Below are 12,810 nucleotides of genomic sequence, written 5' to 3'. Positions count from 1 at the left end.
GCATGTGCACATGCACACACACATAGATACAGTGGGATTTTCACAGTTTTGGAGATTCTTTATGTTCTTGAACATGAAATAAAGATTCATACAATAACATTATACAATGTCAGTGACTTTGGGGATAAGTCACTAGTGTTGGTAACTCTGAACAGAATTCCTTGAAGTACACTGAATCTTGTACAAGTTAAAATCAAATAATAAATACAAACTAAACTATGAAGAGGAAAGGGCCATAGATAAAAAGTTCTAAAGTAACCCTGGAAACTCACTAAGGGGGACCACCAGGTTGGGGATTAAGTTGTATGTAGCCAAGTATGCCAAACGATGACTCCTGCAATCCCTAGTAGGAGTATAGCTGTTCAGTGATTGCACTATGCAGTTAGCCAATGTACAATGGTGTTATTTGTTTGTTTGTTTGTTTGTTTGTTTGTTTCTAGGTTGCCTTTCAGGGCAGGAGCCCTCCAGTGATAACGCTGGCATTTGTAATTACCTCATTTGGTATATTAATTTGTCAGGCTTGTAATGCTCTGCTGTATTACAATTAATGGTGTTATATTATCTTTTATCATGTTGTAGAACTTTAATTTTTGAAACACCCAGAGAGCTTTGGCTATTAGGCAGTATAGTAACGTGATGCTGCTGCTGCTGGTGTTCCTGAGCATATTTTCTATTTTTAATTATTTTTTTGGTGGGCAGTCACAGTTGTATTTCTAAGCAGGTGTTGACCATGGTTGAGATGGTAGGGTAGGTGTTGGGCAGGTGAAACTAAACTACAGTTCTCAATCAATAATAAAACCATGTGTGTGCACAAAGCACCATTAACTTGAATGCACCAACATTACAAGCCAGAAGAAAACTCTTAGAAAATAGATGAGCTTTCTCCAAACACTCACTGAGACAGTTTGAAAATGTTTCTTTCTTCTTTTTTTAAGCGAACTGATTCCACATTAAGCTAAGGGGAGTTCACCCATCGCTACTATAATTCAATGAGGTACGAAATTCCCTGATCTGACATGGAATGATTTGCTTCTGATGTTGTATTCTTCTATGATACTGTGTATCTGCAAGACTGAATACCACTTCATAAACACGGAAGTCAGTGAAACTGCAAATGATATATAGAAAAAGGTAAACCTTGCCTGTTGCCTTTCAACTTTAGGACTACTGCATGCTTAATTCATATTAGGGAGTGATCTGGTTATTTGCATTAATCTGATTTGATAAATTATGACACTAGTTTGGTGTTATGAAAGAGGCGAAGAAGAAGAAGAAGAAGAAGAAGAAGAAGAAGAAGAAGAAGAAGAAGAAGAAGAAGAGGAGGAGGAGGAGGAGGAGGAGGAGGAGCAGGATTATTTGAAGCACTTACTTTCTGCAGGCTCTTTAGATCTTCTTCCACTGGAGGATTTCCTCAGTAAACTTCGTCCTGAGGTAAAAAGGCTGGTTAATTCCTCTAGAGGACTGGTAGGCGTTCTAGAACGTGAACTACTCTGTGATGATGACCCGTAGGTATTGACAGAGGCATTTACCATTTTCCCTCCTTCTTGCAATATGTTTCTGGCTGTAGAATGAGGCACTGATGGAGAACTTCTTGAGAGACTTCCTGAATGTACAGAATCATAAGGAGGAGGTCTTTTGAGACTTAAGGGGGTAAGTGACCGACCCATACTAACAGGAGAGGGAGAGGCTGAGTGGCTTTTGGGATAGCCATGGGGAGACTGTGTTCTGTATAAGGTAGAAGGATGAGGAGGTGAAGAAGAGTGCCCTGGAGTACTAGTTCCATGAGATGCTGTCTGGTCTTTCTCCAGTTTTTGATGACTTGGAGTATGAGGTGGCAGTGAAGACGGAGAAGCTCCAGCTTGCTGTTTAATATAAGACACGTTTTCTAACACAGGAAGCTTTGTGACTTCCAGTGGTGTTAAAGGAGATTCGTCAGAATTTGGGGAGCATTGCACTGGCGCAGGTGGGAATACCAAGAGCGGAGGTCTATGAGAAAGCAAATTTGGAAATGGTGGGGGGATATCACAAAGCACACCCTTAGGGGTGGATGGCACTGAGGACTTGGTGAAATCAAGGTCAGGCACTGTGGGAGTAGCACACTGAGAGGAACAGCTGTGATGATCATACTCACATGGACACTTTGAATCTTGGCCTCCATCATCAAAGATGGGGTATTTCATTTCTTCATAGACTGCCTCACTTTGATCCTCATCATCTTTTTTGAAGTCTCTTAGTATATTTCCAACCATTTCGATATAAACTGGTTCTTCTTCCTCTGTATCTGGAGCAGGACTGCTGACCTGTGATAAGGAGGGATCCCTACTTAGGGCTGACTTTGTGGGGCCATGCTTTTTGATGTATGTCTCATCAAAAGATGCACTTAGCTGAGTGTTTGGATTCCGTTTCGGCTTAGGAGGAGGGACTTTCTTTGTGTATTCATCACTGTGAGGCCTTGGTTTGGCTGACACTGTAAAGGAAGAAAAATATACATTGATGAGACATTTAATGAAAATATTGTCCACCTTCAAACACTTGCAGTATGCCTATTCTTTTATATCTATCTATCTATCTATCTATCTATCTATCTATCTATCTATCCATCCATCCATCTATCATCATCCATCTGGTTCTTCTCAATATTTTTCAAAAACTAGACTGCAATTGAAAGCATAAATTTAATAAAACACTGTTGAAACAACACCTCATGAAGGTCACTGGTAGTTTAGATATGGTGATATTTGGACTTCACTCTCCAAAAATTAGACTCTCATAAGAACATAATAAAAGCTGTACTCGATCAGAATAAAGGCCTATCCATACTGTTCTCACAGTGGCCCACAAGATACCTATGGGAAGCCCACAAGCAGGACATTAGCACAATAGCACCCACCTGCTCATGTTCCCCAGCAACTGGTATTGACAGACAAACTGTGTCTGATGCTGGAGATAATGTAAAGCCATTGTTACTAGTAGCTGTTGATAGCTTTATCCTTCATTAATTTGCCCAATTCCCTTTTAAAGCCATCCAAGTTGGGCAGCCATCACTACATCACATGGCAGTAAATTCCATAGTTCAACTATGCACAGTGTGAAGAAGTACTTCCTTTTATCAAAACCAATTGCTATAAATGCACCTCATGTTCAGATGTATCTTTTGGTGGTCATCTTCCAAATAAGTTGGATGAATTGGATAGATCTAACCTTTAGCATCCTAAGGCTTCAATGGAAGTATAGAAGGCTCTGTAAATTCCAGGATCTTAAACGTTCTATAAATTTAAAACCTAGAAACAATATGTTAAACCGTCTTTGAAATTACACATTGCATTGAAATCATTTAGATGAAAAGGTCAATGATTTCATACAAATTAATACCTGCAGATTAACCAAGAATGCAATTTGTGTGATGTTTTATGGTTCTCTTTAAAAAAAAGGGAAAAAAAGTTCATATCAGGACACACACACACACACACACACAAACTAATTATCATTAGCCCACACAGCTGTCTAAGAACATGCAAGATATGTAGATGTAAGTTCTGTGGAATAAGAATAGCCTGTATTGAAAGCTCAAGTCTTTTACTGACATTTTCCACAGCTCTACAATGAATTCCCATAGCAAGCACAGAGCAGCAAGCACAGAGAGGGTGTTTTTGAGGCCACCCAATAAGCTATGACTTAAGAGAATGGTGGCAAGGGCTTTTTGGTTTTGGTTTTTAAAAAGAAACAGGAATCATTCCACCTACTTTTTCTAAAAGGACATATTGCATGTGCTCTGAACAGGAAAATGGGAAAAAGGCCAGGCTAGGCTGGGTCTTCTATAACATGGGAGAACCCCTCAACACACACACACTCATGCACACCTACATCCTCCAAAGTCCCCAAACCAGCAGAGACTGAGGTTTGTGCATATTGCCCTCATGATACTGCCAAACGTTAGCAGCAGAGAGAAGTACACAGCTGTAAGCCCACCACTGGCAGCTGGGCTGGTGTCAAAGATAGGTGTTGTTGGGCTCCTGCCAAAGACCCACATCCCAGCTGTGGCCCACTGACAAGAGTCTCCTGGAACTGTTCCTCCTTAGGGATGGGGGAGCAAGAGATGTTCATGTTTGTCCAGATTCTCCAAACATCAACCTGATACTCATCTCTCCTTCAAGTTCCATGAGAACTTGCAATAGCTGTTGGATTTGTGCAAACAGGAACATTATGCAAATCAAATGCAATTGAATGGGGAAATTGCACAAAAACTGAGCATTTTCCAACATTGTGCAACTTTCCCCTACAAAGTGTGAAACTGCACATTTTTAATTGTGCAATTTTGAACTGCTTTTTTCTCTAAAATTAGTGCAACTTTCAAATGCAAGCACATGTTCAAGAATTCACAAACATTTTTGGAGAACATGTTCCCCTGCTCATGCTCACACTTGAAATTGTGAATGGGGCATGCTCAACTGTTTTGCAAGTGAAACAAAGTTCTCGTACATCCCTGCTTTTTCTCTTCACCACTGCAGTATGTTCACCTGCCTCTCACCATGGCCCAGGCATGTTTAATCAGGCACGTTCTCATGTTTTATCAGGGGCTTCAGCCTCCACAGGACAGCACCCCTGTGGTCACTGTGTCTCATGTAGATACACTCATAGGATGACAAAATTTGAGGATCATGCCAACTACACAAAACATACCTTAAGCGTAGTGGGCACTATTTGCGTTCCCCTTTCTTTTCACTGTAATAGTCTACGTAAATATTTATGTAGACTAAGATGGCGAAAAATAAGGAATGAAAATGGTGGCGGCCATAGCCGCCACCATTTGCGTACACTTTTTTTTTTACCTACCCAGATGTAAGTCTTTACGTAGCCTATCATGTCAATGTAAACAAAACAGACCAGACTGCAAATGGCGGCGGTGGCAGCCGGTCGGAAGACCAGCTGCTGCCGCCGCTGCCGCCACTGCCGCCGCTGGAGCCACCGCCATCCCGAACATCCGCCCTAGGTAAGCTTCATCCTGGGGGGATCCACGGGGGTGCGGGGGGGTGGCAGGCCGTTCTGCCACGGTTTTTGGGGGGCCGAATGCCAGTACATTCGGCCCCACTGAAATCTGTGGCGGAATTCTCCGCCATCCCTATTGTGTTGTATTGATCACTTTTTGTACAGCCCCTGAAGAAGGTCCAGAAATATATATACTGTAGGGCCAAAATGCATTGGGCCACTCTGAGGAATGAAACTTTATTTTTGATAACCTGGGATTAGGGATGGATGAACCACCCTGTGCCCGCCTTGCATGCCGTTCACCAGACCGCCACCACTTACCTGCAGCTGTTCAACTCCCTGGATGAAAGGCCTTTTACGCAAATGGTGGCCGTAAAGTGGCCATTTATGCAAGATGACAGGCGTGAATGGACCATTCATGCCTGTAATCCTGTGTAAATGGCTGCTTTATGGCTCCTATTTGTGTAAAAGGCCTTTTACATAAAACAATTGTTGTTGTCGTTCAGTCGTTCAGTCGTGTCCAACTCTTCGTGACCCCATGGACCATAGCACGCCAGGCCTTCCTGTCCTGCGCTCTCTCCCGGAGTGTGCTCAAGTTCATATTCATTGCATCGGTGATGCTATCTAGCCATCTCATCCTCTGCCATCCCCTTCTCCTTTTGCCTTCAGTCTTTACCAGCATCAGGGTCTTTTCATAAAACAATAAGCTGCCATTTTTATGCAAAATGAGGGCTTGGGCAGCCATGCACCACTTGTCAGGCTGAGGCACCTGCAGACTGCCCAGCAGCTCATCCAAGGAGCCAAACAGGGGCAGGTAAGTGGCGGTGGTCTGTAGACTGGAGTCCAGGAGGCTGGGGGGGGGGAATCCACTGGACTCTACCCCCCTCTCGGACTTCTGCAACATCCCCACCTGGGACTTTGTCTCTCCTTTTTAATGTGTGAGTTTGGAAGTTTTCCAGTTTTGTCTGACTGTGCGAAAGGAAGACATGAAGCAATCATGACTCCTCGTGTGTGACTAAAGCATGTTTCATAGAACATGCTGATGTTCACCACAGGGAGTCAACCATGCAGATTATGCCAGTCCTATGCCGATGCTGGCCAGATAAGTAGACTGGTGAGGAATCAGTGTGGGTTAAACCTAGGTATGGATGCATCTGTCAGTTTTGCTTTCTCCCATATGCAGGTTTTTTAAACCTCAAGTTGTCCCTCTCCCAGGTATCAAGAAATTTGCAATTCGGTAAATGTATTAACAGAAGCGAACCGAAATGAAATTCTCACCCATCTGCACTTGCCAACTTCAATAGGTACAGCTATTGGAGATGTTCAATAGGTACAGCATGGAGATGTACCTGCCTGCCACATAGCTGTTAAGGATGTGGTGGCAACCCTAATTCAGCACCGATATGGTTGAATTCAGAGGAGTACAAAGAGAGATTCTGAAAAGCTAAAAATGCAAACTCTAGGCATGGATGGACAAATCTGTCAGTTTTGGTTTCTCCCACATTCGTGTGTTTTTAAACTTCAAGTAATTTCTGTCCCAAATATGTTTTTCTTTTTCTTTTTCTTTAAATTTGGGCAAATTCAAAAATGAACTGAAGTGAACTTCTCACGCATCCCTGGCCAAAACTCCCATTTGTCTGGATTTCAAGGATTGTAAATTAGAGCCATCTGGAGCCACTTTGACAGGTGCCTGTAGCATAATATCCTTCAAGTTCATGCTGCTTTCTACTACACAATGGACAGCGTGGATTATGCTTTTAGCTTTCTTGAGCCATACTGTGGAGAGGCCTGCTTCAAGGCAGGAGGTTGTATGAAGTGACCTTCAGGTCTCTTCCAAGTCTGCACTTCTCCCATTCAGCCAAAAGGTCCTTCTTCTCCCTCCTCCCCAACAATAATTCAAGCATTATCTGCATGTTCTGTTTTGCATTGTGCTGTACAATCAAGAAAAAAGAAGATAACACGGTTTGAAAGGCACTGTGGCAGTGTCCGGCATTTTCTCATCTGGTGTATGATGCCATTTTATATTCTATATGGAAAACAAAATACCATTAGTGGCAGAAGGGTCAGCTGACTTCACCCCGGGACATAAAATGGAAGATAAACATCTGCAAGAGGAATCTTCCCCTCTTTTCCCTTTACAAGACTCTTGTATTTTTTTCCCTATACTTCACATGAAATAATTAATTTAGACACACAAAAAAACATTTTAGACTTACTTTTCTCCCCAGACGTCTGGACTGTAAATATGTTGTAATTTCTTTAAAAGAGCCTACTATGTTCTTTGCTATTATTTCAAGCCCTGCCCAAACAATCATTTACCTTTCCAGAATATTAAGACAAACACAGTAATATAATTAGGCAGGCAAAATCCTGCTTACAGTGATTACAGAATATTGTGAAAAGTTAATGACAGAAGTAGGCAGCATTTCTGCACATTCATGTGTAATTAACTCTTGACATCAACAGTTCGTGTGTGTGTGTGTGTGCATGTAGGTTATCTGGCAGTGTCCCATAGGCAATGAAAAGGAATTATTTGGCAATCTCTGTGAGAGAGAAAAAGGCAGAACAGTTGCATTGACATTTAGCAGACAAGGAAAACATTCTGTGCATGCTGAGAACACAAACTCCCATGAATAGCTCACTCTGGCCAATCAACACACTTAATGGTATTCACACACTCCACTGATGATGTCTTTTTATAGGCATGGAAACCTATCCAAGAAGAACCCTGCCAAATCAGACCAAAGTCCATCCAGTCCAGGGTAAAAATAAATCTATATCTGCTTTCCCCATATCATTCATGATTTTCTAAATTTCTATTCACCCTCCATGCTGTACTCAGTTTTTCATCTTTATTTCTAAATCAAAAAATGCATGCTACCAAACATACATGTTGTTGTGTACATATATGCACACAATATTAAACACAATTCCTCCCCACAGTCTATATGAAAGCAATGCAGAGTTCACACTGTTTTATTGCTGTGTGTGAGTGTGTGTTTGCACACTTGCCTTTCTCTGAAATCATACTTAGGACTTTTAGTAGAGAAGCCCAGAATTTTAACAAAAAAACCCACAACCTTCTACCAAATGACGCTGAAATTTTCATTCCAGTATTTAGGGGATAGAGACGTTATCCTGCAGATAGTTTCACAGAATCCAACTCCGTAGTCCAACTTTCTTACATACACATGGTAGTTTAAAGTATATATAATTAGGGATGGGTGAATCTGCTAATTTCCAGTCTTGATTTCAGCTCACCCCGAACTTTGAGAATATATTTTTAACAGTTTACATGAAAATTCATGGGCATTATTGAAAATTCATGGGCATTTGTGTGCACATTGTTCTTCATATACATGCATTTTCGTATGTATTTTTGTCCAATATGCACATTTTTGTAAGCAATTTTCCTAATATAACACATATAAATGTTATTTTCCCTAATATGCATTTTTTTCTTTGCATTTTTGATTTGAGAACTCCATTGCAAAATTCAGAGAAGTGTGCATTTTGAAGGATAAATGAGTGTCAATTCACATAGTGGTTCAAAGCTGCAATTAGGTATGTTTGCATTAAAATGTGACGTGAACAAATTTCTCCTCCATCCCTAGTACTACTATCTGCTACCCTACCTGAAGCCTTCCAATGACTGACTAATTTTTCTAAAGCAGCCCCAATGGACATTATCATGACCAACTATTCAGAATCAGAGACAGACTTTCTAAAAAAATTCTAATGCAAGCAAATTATTTTAAGCGGGTTCTACCTCATTATGGTTATTCATACTTTAAATTAGGCAATGGGTAAAGAATGCCAATGAAGAGATTCTTGTGGTAAATATAAGCTCCTGAACCCAGTGGTTCAGTCCTTAAAGAGCTTGGTGGCACCCCATCTGAGCTGGCAGACTGAGACAAGATTATACGACATTTTTGATATGAGAATTTTTTGTAGCATGAAGGATCAGCATAGTTTTCATGCATGCTTATGACGTAGTGCATTTCACTCCAGAGGTTCTGTATGCTCCTTGTCCTCATCAGCTTTATGAAAGCATATTTTCTCCATGAGAATGAGTTGAAATATGAAAATATGTTTTGGCATTTCTCTTCATGATTGCTCAGAGTATGAGGGGAAAGGATTTAAAAAAAAAAAAAAATAACAGCTTTGTCATTTTCTATTGTGCCTTAGCTGTTTATCAGCTTTTGAGACGTTCATGCAGAGTTAATTTAGTGTACAATTCAGCTCGCTAAGAAGAGCAACATTAAGTATAAAGGACAATTAAACTCCTACCTCTTCATTTATAAAGGTACCATGTCAAAAGGAACTTTTAATCTGAACTACCTCCTTTCTCTCTGTTCATCGCGGCCCTTTGCTGAGTGCTTTCAGTCTATAGTTCTAGTATTTAGGAAGCCTTTGGCTGCCGGTTAACTACCCATAGTTGATCAATACACTTCAAACAAGGTGTACAACAAAAATTGTTTTAGGTGGATTCAAGTTTGGTTTTGTACTAACAAGAATTAGTAAAGGAAAATCTTTTTGATCTATTTTTCATTTTTTATTAGAAATATACTGGCAGCATTAGAATATATTGTGCATATAAAATGTCTTTACTTGTTACACAGAGCATTGCTAAAGATCCTTAGCTCTTAACAGCTTAACAGGAAATAGAATTTCCTGAACATTTCTTGTTATTAGACTTATACCATAAAAAGGAGAGGTCTCATTCTAAGTACCAAGTTCCCCCTTCAGTACTGAATAGGTTATTCTGCTGACAGGTTCACAGGCCTGGTGAGCTTCTAAGAAGAAGCTCCTGCATTCTAAAATCAGCACATATTTATATCTTTTTTTGTGTAGAAATTACTTCATAGCTAATATTATCTACTGTCCCATAAATCAGGGCTCACTCACAGTCTTTACTATCTCATTGTTATTAAATCTTCCTAAAAAAATTACAACACATGAAAAAGGTTTACACGTACACCTTTCAGGCTAGATATGATCCATTTTGAATTATACCTTTGAGAAGATAACTCCTTGCTCAAAATTTGCTAATTAAACCTAGGTCTATAAATTTTTCTAGACACCTGTATATCAAGCTTTTTGATGTATATATCATACACAATATTTTTTGCTCATTCATTGATAAGCAAAAACTTTAAGTACACTTTTGACCTGGAATAATACAGTCTCACACCTGTTCATTACTCGAATAATTGGCTTTAACTCAGCATTTTCTCTTTGGATACTATCCAAGTCAACTTGACCATTAATTTTTATGCCAGTTACCCAGAATTCATTGTGAACCTGTATCTTCCCTTTAATACAATTACTGCTTGTTACATTTTCACGTTCTTAATTATTTATCATTTACATTTGGCATTTGCATTTCGTAATAAGACATCTTATCTCGTTTTAAGAGAGATGGGTTAGCATTTTCTCAATAGTCTTCCAATGAAGTCCAATAAAGCAAAATCAGCTATTTCTTACAAATCCAGATTAAAAATTAAAACTGGTAAAATGAACTGAAAATTAAAGCATTGGCAATCATTTATTGATTGATTGACTGATTGATGCCTTTTTATTCTCTCATGCCTTTTAATCCTCTGTATATTTCTGTTCCTATGCTGTTTTTTTAAACAGTTTTTTTTTTTATATTTTTACATCTTTTTGTTGAAGCTTGCTTTAGCCACTGCTGCTTTAAATTGATCACTGCTCTTAATTTATGGTTTTATTATATTGTTTATGTTTTTATGTGGATTTTGGATTTTATTTGTGTTTTTATTGTGCATCACCCTGAGAGCTATTAGCTACAGAGGAACTAATACATTTGAGAGACAGACAGACAGACAGACAGGCCAAGCCAGCACTCCTAAAACAACATAGAGACAAAAACTGTGAACATTTTGAAAATAATATTTACTTTGGTTGATTTTTTTAAAAAAATTAAAGCTGCAGTCCTATACACACTTACTTGGGAGTAAGCCCCATTGACAACAGCAGGAGTTATTTCCAAGTAGACATCAATAGGATTGCAATGTAATATTATTTTCAGTTCTGTTTAGAGTGTGTATTCTAGAAGAAATACAACTCCAGAAGAACTCTGTATCATGAGTGAATGGGGGGGGGGGGATAAAGAGATGAGACACAAGTATTTGATATCAAATTCAGGCCACATTGATTGAAAATCTGCAAAGGGGAGTTACTGGGATGGGTGACTAAACTATGCCAGCAATTAGCCAGGGAATATCATGGGTGAAACATTCTCTGCTGGATGAGTGGTGTCGGTAAGATCACCCGCCCCCCAGGAGTACCACTTTGGGGGAATGGATGCCTTCCCCTGTCACCCCCTCCCAGGCTACAAAACACTGGGTGGGTGAGGTGAGTTGGCCTCACAGATAACCGTTATCCCCCTGCTGGGGCCACAAAACCCTGAGTGGGAGGCCTCAGGTGTCACCCATCACCAAAACAGTTCCTCAGAATGCTCACCATCCCTGTTCTCCGCAGCAGTGTCCATCCCTAGTAGCCTACCTGGAACAAAATGTGATCAAATTAACCTAACCATTAAAATGAATCCCAATTCGCTTTAGGAACACCCCTGCCCCACGAACAGTGTGAAGTAGGCAAAAAGACTCACCGCCCCCGGCCAATCAGACTATGAGCCAAAACTTCCTACTCGGCCCCCAAAAGGATGACCAGTAAAACCCACACTGCCTACAGGGAGGAGGGAGAGGGAGCAGTGCTTCGAAGAGGTGGGAGATAGGGGCTTGGAGAGCTAAAAATGCCTCTCAGGCCCCTCCCTGAGTCAGTGGCTCCAAACAGTGACCACCAATGGCAATTTCCCATGTCTCTCCCCCCACTCCAACACCCACAACCCCATCCCCCCTGCAGCCAGGCAAGCCAGACGCAGGGTAGGGCATTTCCAACACTATGAGTTCCACTTAGGTAAACATTTCTGATCATATGGAACTCCAAAATGCAAGCTGAAATTTGGCAGAAGAGGATCTTTAAGCGTTTCTCATGATAACTACCCATGAATAAAAGTCATGTTACTGGTGACAAGCCATAGGCTTTGATATTTTGTTTTTTAGATACACTAAGAGCAGACACGGTTGCTCTGCCACTAATCTGAAAGACTGTCTGATCTTCCATATTAACTGAGCTCTCCAGTTCTGTGTTTACACTGAACTGAATTAGTTAACCTTTCTCACAATGAAGAATCCATCAACAGAACATTCTTGGGAAATTACAGAATGACTGATTATGCTTTTCACTTAGGGTCTTTTGCCTCTGGACTTTATACTTTAGCACCACGTTTTTCATCAGGACTGTGTAACTGAACAACCTTGCACAAACAATGAATAATAAAGATTAATTAAAAACATGACGCTGTGTGGATATCTAACCTTCCAATTGGCATTTTACAAGTTTTCAACAATTTTCTTTTTTTGGAAACCAAACTACTTTGGGGCTTTTTAAAATGACCCAGCATTTTCTTTTCTAAAACACACACACACACACACACACACACACACACACTGTAGGGGAATTGAAAAGTGCTTATATGTTAGGCATACTGTACATTTTAGATTACCTTGAATAGTTTTATTACAGGTGGGAAAAGATAATCAATACTTCTGATCAAAATGTTCCCACAAAATATCATTTGTAACTGAAAAGATATAAAAACATTTACAGTTAGAGATTATTTTCCCCCAGTAATTAATAGGAATCATTCGTGCTTCTTTGTAAACCAGGAAAACTAATTTGGAAACAGGTCAGTGGATTGATCCTACTGAGGTAGAGCAGACAAAATGCAGGAAGAGC

General features: G+C 40.2%; 1 protein-coding gene across 1 annotated transcript in view; it reads right to left on the bottom strand.

Moving 5' to 3' along the window:
• Nucleotides 1–12,810, bottom strand: part of NYAP2 (neuronal tyrosine-phosphorylated phosphoinositide-3-kinase adaptor 2) — a 252,003-nt gene that overhangs the window by 74,706 nt on the left and 164,487 nt on the right. The window contains exon 3 of the mRNA XM_084845691.1: nucleotides 1,370–2,467. Within this exon, the coding sequence (XP_084701817.1) occupies nucleotides 1,370–2,467 (1,098 nt within the window). The remainder of the gene's footprint in view (nucleotides 1–1,369; nucleotides 2,468–12,810) is intronic.

This window comes from Heloderma suspectum, chromosome 3, assembly GCF_057233095.1.
Source record: "Heloderma suspectum isolate Gila_16-S chromosome 3, 16-S_ref, whole genome shotgun sequence".
Lineage (NCBI taxonomy): Eukaryota > Metazoa > Chordata > Lepidosauria > Squamata > Helodermatidae > Heloderma > Heloderma suspectum.
This window is presented reverse-complemented; position numbering and strand designations above follow the sequence as displayed.